Genomic DNA, 20,893 nt, shown 5'->3' on the forward strand with positions numbered 1-20,893 from the left:
ACCAATTCCACTATATATAGCAGGACTTGTATGACAGAATTCCAAGAGGCATTGAAGCTGTTCTGAATACAAAGGGTAGCTTTAATCTTTATAAGCCAAATAAAATTAATATATTAAGTGTTTCTGTTAGTTTGTCCACCTTCTATATGTATATGGAGTCTACAGAATGGAACAGAAATGTGATGCACAGTGAAGCTTCATAAGACATTTTTTTTCAACAGATTCCAACATTTTAGCTCTTAAAGGAAAATTCCAGCTTAAACTGAACACTTTTTCAGTTTCTAAATATTTAAACATTGATGTGTGTATGTATATATATATATATATATATATATATATATATATATATATATATATATATATATATATATATATATAAAATGATTTATTCTCTCTAAAGTAAGATGTGGCTCAACAATTACCACCCACATTAATTACACCCACGTTTGTTCTATACCAACAACAGTAAACCATCATGACACTGACATCATGGCAATTTGTCAGTGAAGTTTATCTCTGAAATCATTCCTTAGTTGCTTGGATGTTATGATAAAACACAGGCTAAAGTGCATTTGATAAATGCCAGGGATGGGAAAGATACTACTTTATCAGCATAAATATGGCTTATGTAAGTACAAAGAATAAGAATAATGCTTATGATTCTACAGTAATTCTCAAAACAAAAACATACTTGAAGGCTCACAGGAAAGTCTATAACTCCTCACTCTCATACAGAGGAGCAGTGTGCCGAGGGCTACTTTCTGAGCCCAAGGAGGAAAACTGGTTGATGATAGGAAGCATCTTCAGTGGCTTGGCTGGAGGGCCTGTCTTGCACAGCCGAGCTGGAATAAAGGACATTATTAGTTGGTAGAAAAAAAAGAGAACTAATGGAGAAGAACTGTGACAGCTGGTATATGTTTTAGTTTAAAATCTGAATGAACTTATGTGATATGTCAGTCTCAAATGGCTTACCATCAATTGGGTCATTTAAGAGAAATACCAGATGGTATAATTTACACTTAAAACTTAAATCTGTACAGTTGGGCCACAGAAAAAGCTGTGTTGTTTTGTTTTATAGATGAGAGCTTGTCCTCTCATGCACATTCCTTGGCACAATATTTCTGAGAATAAAAAGCTGTTAAATGTTCAGGGTTTCAGATAGTCTTGGTAGAACTTATGTTTTACTTCCATTCACTGGCCACTTTATGAGGAATGAAGTTGAGAGAAAATCAGAAGCCACACCTTCTGTTAAGTCTTTTAGTTGCCTGTACAACAAATAATCTACACACTCCTTAATGTAATATGTGTCACTGGAACAATAGCTCTTCCACGTCATAGCCACTGTGATCTGTTTCCACCTGGAGTACCAAGATTTATAACCATCACCCATCACAGCAAAGGAAAAAATACAGGTTGGGAATGCACAATGGGACCGTATACTTACAATACATTTTCCAGCCATTGATCGTGATTTACTTCTTTACAGAAGATGCCCCCAGGTTAAAATGCCCCTCCTCCCCCTTAATTTCTCAGCTGACCAAATGATGGGGACAAAACTAATCCCAACCCATTCATTTTCTGTCTAATTTTGAAATTTTGTCTGGATGACTCTGGGTCTTCATTCCCTCACATTATCTATTATTTTTTTGAAAACTAGTGATCAGTGCATTTGTATTAAGTTGTACAAGAAAAGTAAAATAGTGGGTCAAGATGCTCATACATTTTATTTTTTATGCCATAACAACAAAATTGACTGCTGTTTGAGTGTATTTCCCTAGTGATGTGTTGGGTGTGGCATTGTTTGTTCTGGAAAAAAAAACACAGACATTGTGTTATCTTATGATGTATTTGGCTGCTCCTGTCCTTAGATATCGCATATTCTTGAACACCCTAAAAAATGATGCATAGACAAATTTTAAATAAACCAAACAGGAACTTTATACTGAGGAGCAGCCCCGCCTGTTAATAAATTATGAAGATTACACTTAGCCAAACATACTTTGATTAATCTAAGCAGGACATTAAAACAAAATTAATAGGAGTACTTACTTGCCACATCCAACCTAGCATTGCAGGTGGACATTCCAGCCTCATTAATGGCAGATACAGTATACCAGCCTGCATCAGATTTCACCACCCGGTCAATGAACAGACACTGATGTCCAGAACTGTCATGGGACAGACTAAAAGACACCAAAGGCAACATTACTGTGGTACATACAGCTGTGCAGAATATGAGGCGTAACTTACCCTATTTCAAATTATGTTGCAATGTGTTTTTCTACCACTCTTGTAAAATTATACTGATCTACAAAATACAAGTATTAAATAAGTCATATTTAAAGATTCTCTTTGCTGAGCAGTAGATTTAAAAGTCATAGGTTTTCAAAGCCTTTGTGATACCTGTAATGAAGAAATTTTTTGGACAGCCAGTATTTTAGTAAGAGCACCTAGAATGAACTGCCTATACATATAAGAGAATGCATAGCATTTAAAATTATAGCTACAAAACAATCAAGAAAGTCGTCATAGTATGTAAATCATGTTACAACTGTTGTGTCTTTAATGTTTAATGTAATTTTTTATGTAAATGTATTATGTAAGTTTTTGTCCTTTTGTACCTGCCCAGGGACTACAGTTTTGACACATTGACAGAAATGTTTATTAATGTGCATTGTCCCTGTAAATCTAAGGTGAATAAACTGAACATTATGTGAAGGTTCTTTAAAACCTTTAAAAGCTCCTTAATGCTTGCAAATCTCTTTTTCAAACATGGTTCTTTAGCAAACTTTCAAAGTCATCACTCAAAGAACCTTTTGTGGCAACTTTTTAAAGAGTGTACTAGAAGCATACTAGTAGTAGTTAATTCATGGTTTCACAAACAAAGTCAAAAGTATTTTTTTCTCTGATTCCGATGTCACATTTGCACGTGTGCAAGTTGCTCCACTTGACAGATTTTTCTTTTTTTTGCCCCTGTTGACCCCCTCTATACACAGACACACACATTCACACACACATTCACACTGTTTTAAGAAGCAGGGGAGCTAAAAAAAAATATTTTGGAAAATCACACTTGAAAATCAAGTTAGTATTACAGCATCATATACATCAGTATTATTGCCAATTAACATGCCATTAATCAAAACCTGTATGTAGTTAAAACAAATAAAGAAATTAAATTAATATGATGCTATAAAGAGTAAAAAGACACATTTTAACAGGGAGCATCAAGGAAGCATTTTGTAATACGTAAGACTCTCTAACATGCATATATGCCTATCCTGCAGCACAGGAACCATGCTACTCTTTAATCTCCATGTAATGTACACTAATAACTGTTTGCTGAGGCTTTTCACTGCCAACATTATGAAAGTAGCCTTCAGATGCACATTGGAGACCTTTTTTTAACTACTACTTTCTAAAATTTTCTTTGTAATCTTTCTTTGCCATCATCAAACATGTCTATGTGTTTAATCATTCCTTTTGACAAACTAAAAGACAACACTATGATGTATAGTGGTGGTAAACAGACCTCATTCTGGTGGGATCAATGCGCAACATTTCCTTGTCTTTCTTCCAGTAGACCTGTGGAGAAGGCGAAGCAGACACTTTGCACTCTAACCTCACTGTGTCACCTTCAAGGGCCCGTAGGTTCTGCATTTTAACCACAAAAATGGGTGGGCACTGCAATTCTTGAGCTAAGAATGAAAGAAAAGACTCCAAATCAATTTATATGATAAAGATATCAAAAATCTTGGAATGATGAGATTATTTAATGAGTGCCCACCAATTACATCCAAACGCAGGGAGAAGTGACTCTCTCCAGCGCGATTCCTGGCAACACATTCATATACACCTGCATGGTGAACGGTCACAATCTCAATGATGAAGGAATGGACACCTTTCTCACATACAAGCATCTTATGATAATCATCAGGTCGGATAGCTTTCCCATCCAGATACCAAGTGACATCAGGGGTTGGTAAACCTCCAACCTATAGAAGAAAAAAAAATATGTATGTGTATACACACACACACACACATGCACTGTGTGTGTGTGTGAGTGTATGTGTACACTGTTTAGCCATAACCTTAAAATTCTACGCTCATTGTCCATTTTATCAGGCCCACTTACCATGCAGGTGCACTTTGTGGTTGTACAGTTACAGACTGTAGTCTATCTGTCGCTCTGCATGCTTTGTTAGCCCCCTTTTACTCTGTTCTTCAATAGTCAGAACCATCACAGAGCAGGTATTATTTGGATGGTGGAACATTCTCAGCACTGCAGTGACAATGATATGGACAATGGTGTGTTAGTTTGTATTGGGCTGGTTTAAGTGGATCAGACACAGCAGTGCTGCGTAAGTTTTTAAACACTGTCACTGCGGTACTCAGAATAGTCCACCAACCAAAAATATCCAGTGGACAACATCCTGTGACCACTAGTGAGGGGCGAGAGAATGACTAACACAAACTGTGGAGCAACAGATGAGCTTCTGCCTTCAGGGGCATAAGGCCCATTCAAGCTGGGGGTCACATGACCCACCAGATTTTTGATATCTGTATTTTTTGTAATTTTATTACTGTTATTTTTTTTATAATATGTAGCTATGGTGATTTCTTATTATGAGTCAAATGTATTCTTCTAATTATGTCAGAGATCATACCTTAAAAAGTCACACACCCCTTTTCCTATGGTATTGGTTTCTTCCAAAACTGGGCAACAGCAGGTACAGACACACACAGCACTCTGTGCGCATCAATGTTGAACAGCTGATGAACAGTGTGTTGCTGAAGTGGTTAGTAGTGCATCAATCCCTTTTTCAAATGTGTGAAAAAGAAATGCAATGAGTTATACACACTTAGGTGCATCTGAGAAAAATAGGCATAGTTTGCTTTGCAAGATATTTGGCTATGGCTAGTACTGGTTAAAGTTAACCTTACAAGCCTATTTGCACTCTCCGATCTTCTACAGCTGGACTGCTTAATATTCCCTCATCCAACCTCCATCGCTTTGGTGAGCAAGCTTTTTCCAGACTTGGTCTGTGCCTCTGTAACTCTCTCCCTTCACAAATTCAGCAGTCAAATCCAACCTTAAAACATATTTTTCTTTTGCATATAAGCTTCCTTTGTCTTTAATCTATTGAAACTCATGTCATTTCTTCCTATTAGTTATTTAGTAGCCATCCCTCAATTTAGTTGTTTAGCCTTCTGGCTCACTAGCTAGCCATGATTTGTGATAGCATAGCATCCTATTTAATATTGGTAAAGGAGAGCTGTGTGAATCTTATGGCAGTGAGCAGTCTCATCTACACTCTTGCTGCTTCCTATGCATTGTGTTTGAAAATACAGCTATTACCATGTTGGCAGGTTCATTTATTTATTTATTATCTATGTTCTCTAAATTAATTTGGATTGTGGGTATAGTCTTTTTATGTAAATCTATGTTCCTTAATGTATGCCCCTTTTTGGGTGAGGCAGACAAAATTTAGCTCTTTTTCCACAGCAGTGTAAGCTAGGGTATTTTCATCCATAACAACACAAATATGTGACATGAAAATCTCTAAATAAATATACAGTATTTACCCTAACATAAAATGATTACTGAGGTACAAAAACTTTTGTGAATTTAGTGAAGTTTTAAAATAATCTGCCCAAAAGTCTTTAAACGTATATGTCAAATTGCAGAAAACTGCGTCATTGTCTTCACCACCATGTCAGTGTTACTGCAGTGCTGAGAAAGATCCACCACCCAATGATACCTGCACTGTGGTAGTTCTGACCATTGCAGAACAGGGTAAAAGGGGCTAACAAAGTATGCAGAGTGACATATGGACTAGAGTCAATAATTTTAGAACTGCAAAGTGCACTTTGGTAAGTGGTAAGTGGTGCTGATAAAATGCAATAGAAACAAAGAGGTAGTTTATTTATGTAGAGAGAGAGTAGCATAGTAAGTAGCGTATACACACACACACACACACACACACACACACACACACACACACACACACACATATATATATATATATATATATATATATATATATATATATATATATATATATATATATATATACATATATAATTTCAGAAGCATTACTGAATATCAGGGGTATCAGGTTATTTACCTTAAAGTCAATCCGGCAGAAACGGCCCTCTTCCACAGTAAGATCCTGGGGCACCTGGATAAATCGAGGGGCATAACACTTTTCCTGAATGGCAGAACCCTCAAGCAAATCCCCTCCAAGAAGAAGCTTGCTGCTGCTGGCAAAGGTCAGGGGTTTAGAAGTTTGATGGAAATGTCTTTGATTACATCAGGGGTGTTCAGTCTTCTCCGAAAAGGGCTGGTATGGCTGGAGGTTTTCATTCAAAACAAGCTAAAGCATGCTTGAAACTACTTGTTAAATCAGTTGGTCTCAGTCTTCAAATAATTGATCACTCCTGCTTTGTTAAAATTAAAATGGTCTTTTGCTGATAAGACTGGACACCCCTGTGTCACATCATAGATATAAATTCAGACAAAACTATATAGATACCAAAACAATCCACACAAGTATGGCTCAAGTGGTAAAAAAACAAGTAGTGGTGCTAAAACTGTTCTGATTTTCACCCTTTCAGGAATTAGCATGACCGGAAAAAGACTGTGTGCTCTATAAAAACTTTTCATAGCCAGAAAACTTAACATGTTAATATGAAACATTACATCTCCAATTACTCGTAGGGTATTTTTTTTCTCTGGTCTGCCTCCCTTCTTCAGTAGAAAGACAACAGACACACATCCACAATGTACAGATTAGCAACATGCTTTCTCATACAGGCGCTGGTAATGAGATGTAAAGCGCTTTTTGGTCTGAGTGAAAATCAGGGCCAGACTGTCTCTGAATTCATTTCATGCACACACTCCAGTCAGTGCTTTCACATGGAAACTGCTAGGACATAGAATTTTGTGCAGATCAACAGAACGTGCACAGACAAAAACACAGCGCATATACAAAAATTTACCATATTCCTCCAGTCTGTTGACCTTCTTGTGAAAATGTCTGTTAAAATAGTTGATGTAGTGCTTAGATAGTCACAAACAACATAAAGACTGCAAAGCCTCTGCTGTGCTACCATAGATTTATTAACATAAAGTGAAAAGTGGAACCTCTGGCTCATCTAATCATTTTAGACTTGTAGGCTGTAAGCCAATCATATCAGACCTGGGGGTCCCTGGTTTTACTTGCACTGCAACGTAATTGGCAACAGCTTAAGCCAAAGACAGGAATTTGGCTAAAATCTCACTAAAATAAACATTAAACCTTATTAAACATCTATAATATAGAGAATGAAAGAGTAAATAGTTACAAGAGTGAAGAAACCCACCTACAATATGGATGTGTGGTAAATTACGGTCAGGATAGCTAGCTAGCGGGTTTTACTTGGTTGCTTCTTAGCTAAGACAGCTAACTTTGGGTTTATGTGAGACAACAAAATGGGGTAGCCAACACTTACATTAGCTAGCTAGCTGACAAGCCAACTATTTACTTTACAGCAAGTGTGAAAGTGTGAACGAGCGAGAGAGAGACAGAAATAACATTATTGACAGCTATTTATATTCTTTGTTTTTGTACTTCTCTTCAGTACTTGAAAACATTGACATCTGTATTTGCCATATATTGTTGTTTACAGTAAGTTAATGTCACTGAAAAGGTCATATAGTGTTGATCATAATGCAATTTTATATCCCTCAATTTATCAACTTGACCATGAAATTGACAACAGTGACACTTGGCTGTTCCTACTACATGGTCAATATTTTGGAGCCATTTAAAAAAGATTCTCTTGGGGGACCCTTTGACGCCCCAGGTGAGAACAAGACATGTCAGACTGCCCATGCTAAAACATAAGGAAAAACTAAAAATATTTGGCCAGCACAATGCAAATACTTGTTAGTTTAGAAAGTACATTGCATATTTGGGCTCATTGTTTTCTAGATTAACTAGGAATTTAAATAGTAAAATTTTTCTTTATGATCAATTCATAAATAGCCTCCACCTTGTACTGTCCTCATTACCATCAATGAGAACAATTAATTAATCTTTAGGCTATAGTGACTGTGTTTATTACATGGCTTCTAAAATATTTGCCAATCCCATAACCAAATTTATGATTTGTACGCTATTTTTTGTTCAGGTGCAGGCATAGTTTAGTGGTTTGATTTTGGCATATTGTTAATCTGGTTGGGGACACATTTTTCCTCTCTTTTTGTTCAGTTGGTATTTTGGGAGTGTGGCATTCACACAGTGCTATTTTCAAAACAGTTTTGACCCAAACAGTGTTTGCACTACAACCTTTCAAGACCTTTTAACACAAACACAATCGCATAATGGTATTTTCTTGGTAAACAACTTGTGTAATTGATAATATTTCTAAAATAAAAGTTCTAGTGCAACCCTATTTCCAAAAAAGTTGGGATGCTGTGCAAAATGTAAATAAAAACAAAATGCAATGATATGCAAATCATTTAAATCATATTTTTAAAGGAAAATACTACAAACACAACAAATGAAATGTTGAAACTGAGAAAGTTTATTGGTTTTTGAAAAATATATGCCCATTTTGAATTTGATGCCAACAATACATTCCAAAAAAAGTTGGGGTGGGGGCATGTTTACCACTGTGTTTCATCACCTCTTCTTTTAACAACACTGTCAGCGTTTGGGAACTGAGGAGACCAAGTGCTGTAGTTTTGAAAGTGAAATGTTTTTCTGTTCTTGCTTGAAACAGGATTTCAACTACTCAACAGTTCGGGGTCTTCTTTGTCATGTTTTCAGTGGCTGACAGGTCTGGACTTCAGACAGGCCAGTTTAGCACCCGGAATCTTTTACTACGCAGGGATGCTGCTGTAATACATGCAGAAAGTGGTTTGGCATTGTCTTGCTGAAATAAGCAAAGCCTTCCCTGAAAAAGATGTCATCTGGATGGCAGCATATGTTGCCAAAACATGATTATATCATTCAGCATTAATGGTGCCTTCACAGATGTGCACATTTTTTGTATTACACAACTTTACCGGTGTTGCCCCCGTCCCAACTTTTTTGGAACGTGTTGGCATCAAATTCAAAATGGGCATACAGTTGTCTTTGTACTATTTTCAATTAAATATAGAGTTTAAATGATTTGATATGATATTTGATTTGATTTGACATATCTTTGTATGCAATGACTGCTTTGAAGTCTGCAACTCAGACATCACCAGCTGTTGAGTATTTTCACAGCTAGAAAAATATCTGGTCTTGTTTTAAATATATTATATTTGTTGAGGTAGATAAAATGCCATTCCAGCCCCATAACTGAATTTCTCTCTCTCACACAAACACGTGTGATGTAGCTCTTACTGGGACTATGTCACCCAACATGAGTAGGGGGTTTCAGTTGTGAGGTGCTGGTGTGTCAAACCATGTATAATGAAAACTAAATATCTTGTCAAATTAATGAACAAATAGCATTAACTATTGCAACTGTTACTCAATAACAGCCAGAAATGGATTGACTAAAGCAGTAATTTGTGCCTTGCTCGTTTTAACTAATATATTAGTTAGCATGTGAAGTATTACCCACATATTTAAAAAAATTAACAATGGGATGTTTACCTGCTTAGGCTGAGATTCAGAAGAATTCTCAAGATCAAACACTGAGGCAGCATTAGCTCGACCCAGCAACCTGCGAGCCATGCGTTCCTCGTAAGAAAGCTTCTGTTAAAAGACAGAAAACAAGGGGGAATCTGTCACTTCAGAGGACAAGACTGAAGACAGCTTTGAAAAGTATATATATCCTTCTGATAGAAAACTTAAAAAGCTTGTCAAAGGTGAACTCCTGGTTGTTGGCAACAGTTTAGTTCCCATAGCTATTTCATCTATAAATTCAAACTGTCATCTTTTAGGCCATGTATGCATTATTTCTGACCTCAGATCACTTTTTGACCACTGTCAAAGATACACTAAATGGACAAAAGTATTGCGTTACCTACACAATACACCTACAGGAGCTCTTATGACATCCCATTCTAAATCCATAGATAATAATACAGAGTTGGTCCCCACTTTGCAGCTACAGCAGCTTCCACCTTTCTGGGAAGACTTCCAACAAGATTTTGGAGTGTGTCTGTGGAAATTTTTGCCCATTCATCCAGAAGGGCATTTGTGATGTCAGACACTGATGTTGGACGAGAGGGCCTGATTATCAATTTCCGTTCTAGTTCATCCCAAAGGTGTTAGATGGGGTTGAGGTCAGGACTCTCTGCAGGCCAGTCAGATTCTTCCAAACCAAACTCATCCAACCATGCCTAAATGGACCATGCTGGAACAGAAAAGGGCCTTCCCAAAACTGTTCCCACAATGTTGGAAGCATACAATTGCCTACATGGCTTGGTATGCTAAAGCATTAAGATTTCCCTTAACTGGAACTAAGCAGCCTAGGCCAACCCCTGAAAAACAATCCGATAGCATTATCCCTCCTCCACCAGACTTTGCAGTTGGCACAATGCAGTCAGACAGGTAATGTTCTTTTGGCATTTGCCAAAACCAGACTCGTCCATCAGACTGCCAGATAGAGCAGTGTGATTTGTCACTCCACAGAATATGTTTCCATTGCTTCAGAGTCCAGTGGTGGCATGCTGCCTCCTTCCGACACTTGGCACTGTGCATGGTGACGTAGGACTTGCATGAAGCTGCTCAGCCATGGAAACCCGTGCCATGAAGTTCCCAGCGCACAGTTTTTGTGCTGATGTTAATGCCAGAGGAGGTTTAGAACTCTGCAGTTACTGAGTCAGCAGAGCATTGGTGACTTTTATGCGTTATGCGCCTCAGCACTCTGTGACTCTGCTCTGTAACTTTACGTGGTCTGTCACTTTGTGGCTGAGTTGCTGTGATTCCTAAATGCTTCCACTTTTCAATATAACCACTCACAGTTGATCATGGAATATCTAGGAGGCAAGAAAATTCATGAACTGACTTGTTGCATCAGTGGCATCCTATTACAGTACCATGCTCAAATTCAGTGGGCTCTTTAGAGCGACCTATTCTTTCACATATGTTCGTAAAGGCAGACTGCATAGCTAGATGCTGGATTTTATAGACCTGTGGCAATAGCAATGAATGAAACACCTGAATTCAATAATTAAAAGGTGTGTCCCAGTACTTTTGTCCATATTATGTACATGAACTATATGATGAGAATCTAATGATAAGAAAGGTAGACTGATAGCAGTGCAAAGTAATTTTAAGACTGAAAAATCTTTGGCTGTGCGACAGGTTAACCTACTTATTCCACGGCATTGGCACTGAAGATGCCTAAGTGTCTCTATTTGTAATCATTAAACACATGGATGTAGTCATCTAAAATGGAAAAAATGAAAGGGAAATGGAAATTGATTACAAACTGTTATGCATGAAAGATCATACATCACAATGTAAGTCATATTTATTGATTGTAAGCATAGTGCTTTGGGGTAATATTCAGCACCAACCATGTATGTGTGTTTCTTTCATTATGAGACTTTGATTACAAAATTTCTTTCTACTAATAGAGACATAAGGTGTTTTAGATACCTGATTGTTCTTTTGGCGAGCCTCTTTACTGCGTAGCTTTTTCTCTAGGTCTTGTATGAGAGCATCCTTTGAGCCTTGGATCTCTTCATCTGTGGAACGCAGTACTGGTTGGGAAACAGTCTTCTTCAATATTGGTTTTGGCAAGCTATAAAATAAGTGGATATTACGTTTAGCACACTGTTTTAAAGAAACAAACATTAAACATTTTTCTTGAATTCCACACTTACATGTTGGGGGTTTCCTTGTAGTTAACAGGCTGAGAGACATGTGAGGAATGCTGAGGGAGAGCAGCTGTTTTCATAGGCTTTGGGGACATTTGTGGTGCAGTTGGGGAAGAAGGAATATTACTTGGTGGCTGACTTTGAGGAGCTTGTTGTGAGGTCCTTGGCAAGGTGCTGGGGGATGTGGGTGAGTACCGTGGGGACTGGGATTGGGGCAGAGACACAGAGATGTATTTGCCTTGTGAAGTTGGTTGAGAAGGTAGTATAGAGCATAGAAAATCTGCAGATGATGTTTTGTCATCACACCGGGAACTTGATACTCTAGGGATCAAAGTCACACTGGTACGCATAGGGGCAGGAGGAGGTGCAGATGGAGGAGGGCTAATTGATGATGCAGTGGTTGCAATGGGTGAGCTTAAATTTGAAGAGTGTGGGGAAGGGTTGCTGCTGCCATTGGACTGGAGGCTGTCATAGCTGGGTGCCTGAAACGTGGGCTGAGACTGGATAAAGTGGCGGGGGCGCTCATAGTTGAAGGCACAGGGTGGATAGAGTGTGGGTGAGAAGGTGGGGAGGTCAGCCAAACTCTTGCTAGCACTGCTTGGTTGTGCTTGGTTATTCAGCTTGCTTGAGGGTGTGAATGGTTTAGGAACAGTGTTTTGGAACTCCTTCAGCAGAGATGTGGGAGTGTGGAGGAACTTTGAAGCCTCTGCAGAGGTTTGAGAACCAGAGCTAGAGTTATTCTTTAACACATAAATGCGGGTCTTCTCTGGTGTTCCACTCACATGCTGAAACTCTTGCATCCTGTGGAAAAACAATTTTTATCAACAGTTCTGAATACACATGAAATAATTATTATATGTTTAAAAGTGAAAAAAGAAATAGCTAATAAACAGGTGTTATGCTAATCCTGTAACAAAATAACTATATGACATATTAAAATTACTCTTACAAAAAGATTATGCTGTCATATAAATTTTTTTAATTTTTGTTACAAAAAATGCTTTACGTAGGAATACAGGTAAACACAGAAAAGTATAATTTTCAAAATAATATTCTTTTTCCATGGAATACTATTCCAGAGTTTAATAGCTATATAAGAAAAGTATCTTCCACCAGCTGAACTGTAAATGATTCTAGAAGTTGCAGTAAGCCTGTCCTCACATTTTATCTGTATCACAAAACTAAAAATCACAATTTAATATTATGTATACATAATACATAATAATACATAGTGTCAAATTGTGATTTTTTGTATGTTCATATGAGTAAATATATATATAAAGCATACATTAATTTAAGGCTGATAGCAACGGAGGCTGTTTTTACAAGTCATGCAGCTAAAAACAGTAGCCTGAAGTAGCTGTTGGCTGACATATACTGGCAGGTGCAATTCATTTAAAGCTACTCTGGCAGTAACAAAATGTCTGTAAGGGATTACAGGCAAAGCTTAGGCTCATAACTCATCATTCAGTATTGTCTAACATCAAAAATATGCAGCACAATGCTCTCCCAATAAATGACTGTAATAACCCCACTCCTCTTATTTTCTACATGGAAAGTAACATATTCTCACTCACTTATCTGGATACCACCAAAAAAAAGAACAGAGAATATCAAACACAATACAGACATTTAGCATGTTTTAAATTCTCTTTTAGTATTTAAAAGTTGAGTAAACCAGCAATAGTCGTCTGTGAAAACTATAAACACATAGTTGTTGTTAACATTACTGTCTATTTTGTTTTCTTGCTCTTTTCTTTGAGACAGAAACAGTTGATAGACAAAGCAGTTAAGTAAGCAATAGGAGCACACATTCAACATTGCCTGTCGGGGAGACTTGGAAAACCATTTTTTATGTGACAGATCTAGAAAGAGGTGAGCTGTGACACAAATACTGAACTACATGTAACATAGTAGTCTGCAAAATTTCTTTCTAGGGCAGATCTGCACAAAAAACATTTTCTAAATTAGCTGTGTAGTCTAGTCACTTTGTCAGGGTCCAAATGACTAGTATACAAGAATTTAAACACCAAAATAATGAAGCATGCACAAAGAATGCTGTGATTAATTGGACAGAGACATTGGAGTGGATTTTCCTGTTTAGTAGTTGGTTGCAAACCCTACAAATGTTTCACTGGACCTTCCAAAATTCGGTTTACAGCATTCAGTATATATTGTTAAATATGTACATACAGGTGCTTTTTGTACTTAACCTTTTTTGCATTTTGTGACCCCCTCTTTGCCCTAGGGCTGCCTAAACCTCCACATTAAGAACCCTGGCCTACTTCAATTTATCAAGGCTGATAATAAATACTTACTTGAAGAATATGCATGCTATTTAATGCCTATTATTTTTGGTGCTATCATGGCTGGCATTGTAGTTGCTTGGGGATGCTCTTCCAACAAAATGGAAGCCCATTTCTATTGTTTTTTTCACTATATTTGGCAGCGGCATATCAGGTTTTGGCATGACTGACCTCCTGAAATTTTTAATTATTATAATGGAATTTATTTCCTCAAAATAATGACTAATCTCAAAATAGTTACACTTACTTGAAGAGAAATGACACATGAATTTGACATTCCAAGTCAAAATCTTGAAGAAATTAGTCATTATTTAAAATATTGAGAAAATAAGCTATCAATGACAGAAAAAATGTCAAACTTTCAACATAAGTCAGCAAGGACATATTGCTGTTAGAAACAGAGAGAGGGGAAAAAATGACATAGAATGATTTTTTTTTTTTCTTAAATGGTAAACATAGGCTTTCATACAAAAATAGTCATTATCCTAAAGTAATCTGTGATTAGTTCTTTGATTTTCTATGATAAGAAACCACACTTGATCAAGCTTGAAGGTTTATCCCTGGCTAGTCATAAAGACGAGTGAAAAAAAAAAATAAAAACCACATCACAAATCTGGCCACATTATTTTTGTGATATTACTCTCAGGACATTGCTCCCTTGAAGAACATTCAGGAACTGGTTGTTGTCACTGATTCCTTTTTTTCACTGCAGTGGCAGTTCCTGGCATAAGTAAAATAGATAATTACCTAGAGCGGCAAATGCTTGGAGAATGCACACCGGCCACACACACACACACACACACACACACACATAAATCTGCACTTATGCTCTCATGTGTGAAATGACATCTAAAACAATATTATGAAACCAAATGCATCCCCTTCAATACCCACAATGTAATGGAGTATCGAACACAACATACAGTATATGTCCAGAAGTACCCATGCCCCCGTTCTAATTAGCGATTTCAACTAACTTAAGGTTATGCTGACACAGACATTCAGTTGCACCTACCTAGAAAAGCATTCTGTAGAAAAGCACTGCTAAAACAATGGGATGCTCTGGAACAACCACACATCATGACCATTGCTAAGTGACTTGCCAGCATCAGGCTGTGGAGCAGTGGAACTGTGTTCTCTGGAGTGAAGAAGTGACATCAAATACCTTTGGGAGTTGATGTGGCGTTTGTGATTCAGAACTAATAATCCAACATCAGTACCTGACCTCACTAGTGAACACAATCAAATCCTCACAGCAATATTCTAGCATTTAGTATAAGACCTTCTCAGAAGAGTAGGGGCTGTTACTGCAACAAAGGCAGGGACAAACTCTCCCTGCCTTTGTTGCAGTAACAGCCCCTCTCTCAATACACTTGATTTCAGAAGTAATGTTAGACGAGCAGGCGTCTACAAAGTTTTGGACATATAGTGTAGGTGACTGTGCTGTGTGGCCAGTCCCAGGTTGGGGATGTCCTTGTGTCTTGTCTAGGGCACCAAAGGTTACATTGCAGCAGTAAATGTAAATACATTTATTAAAACATGAATCTACTTAATATTCTCAAAACAGTGACTTATTTAAGAATATTAAGTGTGTTTACTTGTTTACAAAATTTCTCAAAAACTTTTGCAAAAAAAGGGAAGTCCCAAGAGTACCAGCAAACTTTAAGGCAACATTCAGGAATTTTCAAGAAAACTTGTCAAATTTTCCAATACAATGGTACAATAAAATGCTTCTACAAATATGTTCTGAAAACATTCTAGCTGCAAATTTTGTAAACTGGTTAGTGACCACTGGAAGAAGAAAAGAACTGTATTTTGACAAGAGCATGTTATTTCATAAATGTGTTGACAAGGCTAATGTTTTAATTTAGTTTTAAAAAGGTTTTTTTGTAGTTTATAGTGTTGCAGTTGGCTTTGCATCTTTATAAAAGCAAGCAAGTGAAATGTATAAGCAGCCCACAGTGAAAAGCAAACACACATACAAAAATACAGAAAACATTTACCTGAAAAGGCTACTTCAACACTCTGAGGTCGTCTCTGAACGAAAATGTATACGAAAGACCGCTGGTCAGTCAGAAAAATGACAGTAACGTTCTAGGAGAGTACAGAGCGTGAGTGTCCGTCTCTTTATTTCCCTTGTCTGAGACTGCGTGACTCACATGACAGCTTTAGCTGCTGCTACCACTCAAGAGTGGTGAAGAGTTAATTTTGGCACTGTAATTTGAGCCACCTTACTCTTTACTCATGTCTCAGCTTCTAGACAACTAATCTCTGACTGTATCTCTGGAATTTCTGTACCTTTAGCAAATTTGGGAACATTTTTCTAAAGATCCTTAAGTGGTAGAAAAGTAAAATTTCCCAAGCTTTTTAACTTCCCAAGTTTTATTTATTTGTTTATTTATTTATTTAACTTCTCATTTACAAAGTGCTTTTCATCTATCTGCTACAACGTGTGACAACTGCTAAATTGCTATATTAATTTATTACGGCCAGTTGTTTGCATTGATTTCCAGCACTGTCAATTTTACAATGATTCTGTATTTTCCCTAGACAATTTTCAACAGAGAACAAGGCACTGCACCTACGTGGGCGTTAACATACCTCTGTTGCTCTGTGTCATTTTACAGGGGAAATATGGAAATATATTAACTGTTTAAATAACAACAACAGGGCAACATTTGTTTAGAATGTTTTATGGCTAACTATTGTTTGGGCATGCGTTTTTCATTCAATTTATGATGTGATATATATGCTCCTTGAGGCTGTTGGCCAATACTGAACACACTGTAATTTTTTTTTCTGACTTCTGCTGCTGCTGCATTATGCCTATATTACAAACTCTGAGTTTAGGAAGACTTCTCAATGGGGAAAAATGAATGACATTTTCACACCTTGTGATAGATGAAAATATTCTAAACCCAATATATTTTGCAACTCGTACATTTTTTCCACTAACTGTCAATGGATCTTTAGGAGGTCATTAAAGAGTCAAAATGTTACCTTGCGTTAGAAGTGCTAGCTTGTTTGTTGCATGTATGTAGCAATATTCATATTTCAGCTGCTAAATTATGTAATTCAGTGGATCCAGTGACACTGAAATCCAGTCAAAATGTACATAGGACAAAAAACATATAAGGTTTTAACATTTTGTTTATCCCAGGGTACGAGAGCAGCATTTTTATTTTAATTTAATTTTATTTTTTATTCACTTCATATTATTATATTTAGCAGTTGCAGAACACACACACACATTTTCTAAGCCACTTATCCTTCTGGGTTGTGGGGGGAGCTGGACCCTATCCCACCGGTAATTGGGCGGAAGGCAGGATACACCCTGGAAAGGTCACTAGTCCATCGCAGAGCAGACACACAGACATATACATTCACACACACACTCACACCTAGGGGCAATTTAGCGTGTCCAGTTTGCCTGACTGAATGTCTGTGCACTGTGGGAGGAAACCAGAGTACCCAGAGGAAACCCACACAGACACAGGGAGAACATGCAAACTTCACACAGAAAGGATCCTGGTCGCCCAGCTGGGAATTGAACCCAGGCCCTTCTTGCTGTGAGGCGACAGTGCTACCCACTGCACCACCGTGCTGCCACAGAAAGAAAACAATTTTGAAAGCATGGGCTGCTGTAGCAACTAGATGCAATTAATTTGCTTGTAATTATATGGAAGGATGGATTTCAGTACAATGCAGGACTAACCAATCACTTGTACAGAGCTGAGCAGTTAGCGCTTTTAAATGCACCAAAAATTCCAGATGACTACATAGTAAAAATATACATAAACACAGTTGCAACTAAAGGCAAGAGCACCACAATTATTTTTGAGCTTTACAGAATTGTCTGTGTACAGTAAAATACCCACAAAGCACAAAGTTAATTCAAAGTTAACAACTAAGAATACCAACCAAAACTTTATCAGGGAAATGCTTAGAACTAAGAACAAAAATACTAAACTCGTTTGGGGACAAAAATGTCAGATTTTGGATTACAAGAGTTGTAATTTATGTTCACTTAAGTGTCCATTTCACTAGGAAACTGCTAGAAAAAAGGAAACTGGAATCAAATACTCTTGAACATAAACAACTGCAGTATACATTTACTAAACTGTTTACTTGCCAGAGCAAATGGGAACAAAGCAGAGCAAATTGTAAAAAGTGAAACGGGGCAGAAATCAATATAAAGAGCAATTTTTTTTTTTTATTTTAGGTTGAACTGGCTTAAAATGGAACTGCCAGGTCAGGTTTGCTAGTTCTGCTGTGCAGTTGGTAAAGAAACTTTTCAAAATGTATGTCACCCTTGCCCATAAAAATGTTAATATTGTGAAAGAAAAAAAAACAAGTGAATATGTGAAAAAGAAAAGAAACAGAAATAGACTGCCTTGGTGTAAAAGATATCCTCAAGGGTTAGAGTGTATATGAATCTAAAAAGTGTCTGTATAACAAAAAGAAGTCTGAAAGCCCAAAGGTAGGAGTGCAAGCATTTTCAACAAACAGATTCAAAAGAAAACAGAGATAATTACACATTGATTATATACGCTACTTAAAAAAATATACTAAATAGAGATTTAATGGGAAAAAATGCTCTGTGCCTTATTCTGCCTGTAAGTTTTTTTTTCTCTTTTTCTAGTGAAAATTCTTTAAGAAAATCTCTGTTCCAAGCAGCACTTTTGTTAAAGATCTCAAAAATCAGAGGCATATACATCTATACATTTATATTTAAAAGTGTGAGATTTCTTACGTGGACATATCTGGAGCTGTTTCTTCTTCAGGACTATCAGGCCATTCTGGAGGGGGAATCTCTGCTACATCCTGTAGCAATGAGGGAAAGCTGTCCTGTTTCGGTCTATCCAAGTCTCCAGTTGCATCACCATCTGCTAAAACCTCATCTATGTCTGAAAATTGGCAAATCACAATAATTGCTTTGTTTTTTTTTTATTTGCTCCTTTTTGGTTCCTTATTCTGTCAAAGCCAGTATCTACAGAGTTAGTGGAAAAAGAATATAGCACAATGAATCCATCTCATACAAATGATTTTATTTTCTATTGCTTTCTTATCTTGTTCAATGAGAGTAAGATTAAAGCAAAATTAAACTTAGATTACCTGTGTATACTTCCAGCAGGGCGCTACAGGATGCTGTTCCAAACTGATTTGCAGTTACACACTTAAAGATACCTGAATCCTCAGGGTAAGCCTCTGTAATCACTAGAGTGCATAACTCCTCTGTGGAACAGAAGAAGGAGCTGTAAGTATGAACTGAGACAGTTGATTCAACCATTCTGATACCTGAAGCCAATAAATAAATAAATGAATAGTTGACATCAACTTTACCATTATTAGTATCATGAAAAAAAAAACATTTTAGGATTAAATTAACCATTAACATCTGCATTACTTAATATACGAACATCAACTGAAGAAAGTCAATGGCTCCTTAAATTTATTTTTTTAATTATACAGTGTAAAGACAGAGTAGCCAAGACATAGAGATCACACCTCTACTGTGATTGATGTCTATTGTACCTTATTATATCCTAAATATCCTGTTGGGCATGCCCTTTAGCGTATATTTTTGCATGTATTCAATTTTTATATTTTCAGATGGCTGTCTGAATAAAAGAAGGGCCTAAAAAATTTCTCAATGATGGCCAAATACATATTTTGTTGATTTTTAATTTGGCCACCTCCTGCATGAAATGGGTTTCCATGGCTGAGCAGCTGCACACTGGACTAAGATCATTATACGCAATGCCAAGCCTGAGCTGGTGTGGTGTAAAGAAGAACACTACTTATCAGAATGCATAGTGTCAACAATAAAGTTTGGTGGAGGAGGGACAATGGTCTGGGGCTGTTTTTCAGGGTCTCTGAGGACTGATGAGTCAAAGGTGGAACTTTTTGGAAGACATGGGTCCCGTTACATCTGGTGTAAAGCTAACACTGCATTCCACCTTAGTAACCACTAAGAACATCATACCAACAGTCAAACATGGTGGTGGTAGCATGATGGTCTGGGGTTACTTTGCTTCTGCAGGATCTGGATGACTTAACACAAACATAAATTCTGCTCTGTATCAGAAAATCCTGAAGGAGAATGTCCGCCCATCAGTGGGGCAGGATAATGATCTAAAGCACACAAGCAAGTCCACCCTTGAATGTCTTCAAAGAAACAAGGTTTTGGAGTGGCCAAGTCCTGACTTGAATCCCATTGAGATGCTCAAAATCCCTCCAGTGTAGCCAAATGAAAACAATTTGTAAAGAGTGGGCCAGACTTTCTCCACAACGTAGAAGGCTCTTTACAAGTATATATATGGTCCATAACTGGTCCAGTTTGTGTTTGCCATTTCTAATTATGTGTGAGGGTGTTCTGAGAGGATAATACATGTCAATGTGTTCATTTGAGAGTATTTAACTACATGTAGTTAACTACATGTTCCTGCTATTTCAAAGCAAAAACACAGATTTTTTTATATATATATATATATATACAACATTTTTACTTATTTTTATTGAACAAATGGTTTAAACAACAAAAGGTCTTTGATGGAAAACATCTCTCTTTTAACAAAGCGAACCACTAGGATCATTGGTGAAAGATGTTTCAGTGAATTTCAATTGTGGATTTGTGGATTTTTATGGATTTGATAAGAAATCCATACAATGGGTATCTGCACTTCACAGCTCAATTCTTACCAGGCGTTCAGAAGAGAAGTTGTTGAGGCTTATAAGTAAAGGACTTCTAAAGACTTGGACCACTATTTCAGTA

General features: G+C 37.1%; 1 protein-coding gene across 3 annotated transcripts in view; it reads right to left on the reverse strand.

Moving 5' to 3' along the window:
- Window positions 1-310: 310 nt before the first annotated feature.
- myot (myotilin) overlaps window positions 311-20,893 on the reverse strand; it is a 30,768-nt gene continuing 10,185 nt past the window's right edge. For 2 of the 3 annotated variants that reach the window (XM_036569180.1, XM_036569181.1), the window contains exons 7-17: window positions 19,234-19,353; window positions 18,872-19,025; window positions 11,819-12,613; window positions 11,592-11,736; window positions 9,636-9,737; window positions 7,003-7,040; window positions 6,129-6,264; window positions 3,788-3,995; window positions 3,533-3,698; window positions 2,050-2,183; window positions 311-842 (exon numbers count right to left, since the gene is read on the reverse strand). In XM_036569180.1, coding sequence (XP_036425073.1) covers window positions 712-842; window positions 2,050-2,183; window positions 3,533-3,698; window positions 3,788-3,995; window positions 6,129-6,264; window positions 7,003-7,040; window positions 9,636-9,737; window positions 11,592-11,736; window positions 11,819-12,613; window positions 18,872-19,025; window positions 19,234-19,353 — 2,129 coding nt within the window. In that variant the 3' untranslated portion in view covers window positions 311-711. The remainder of the gene's footprint in view (window positions 843-2,049; window positions 2,184-3,532; window positions 3,699-3,787; window positions 3,996-6,128; window positions 6,265-7,002; window positions 7,041-9,635; window positions 9,738-11,591; window positions 11,737-11,818; window positions 12,614-18,871; window positions 19,026-19,233; window positions 19,354-20,893) is intronic. The other variant, XM_036569182.1, reaches the window with a different exon arrangement.

This window comes from Colossoma macropomum, unplaced genomic scaffold (genome assembly GCF_904425465.1).
Source record: "Colossoma macropomum unplaced genomic scaffold, Colossoma_macropomum, whole genome shotgun sequence".
Lineage (NCBI taxonomy): Eukaryota > Metazoa > Chordata > Actinopteri > Characiformes > Serrasalmidae > Colossoma > Colossoma macropomum.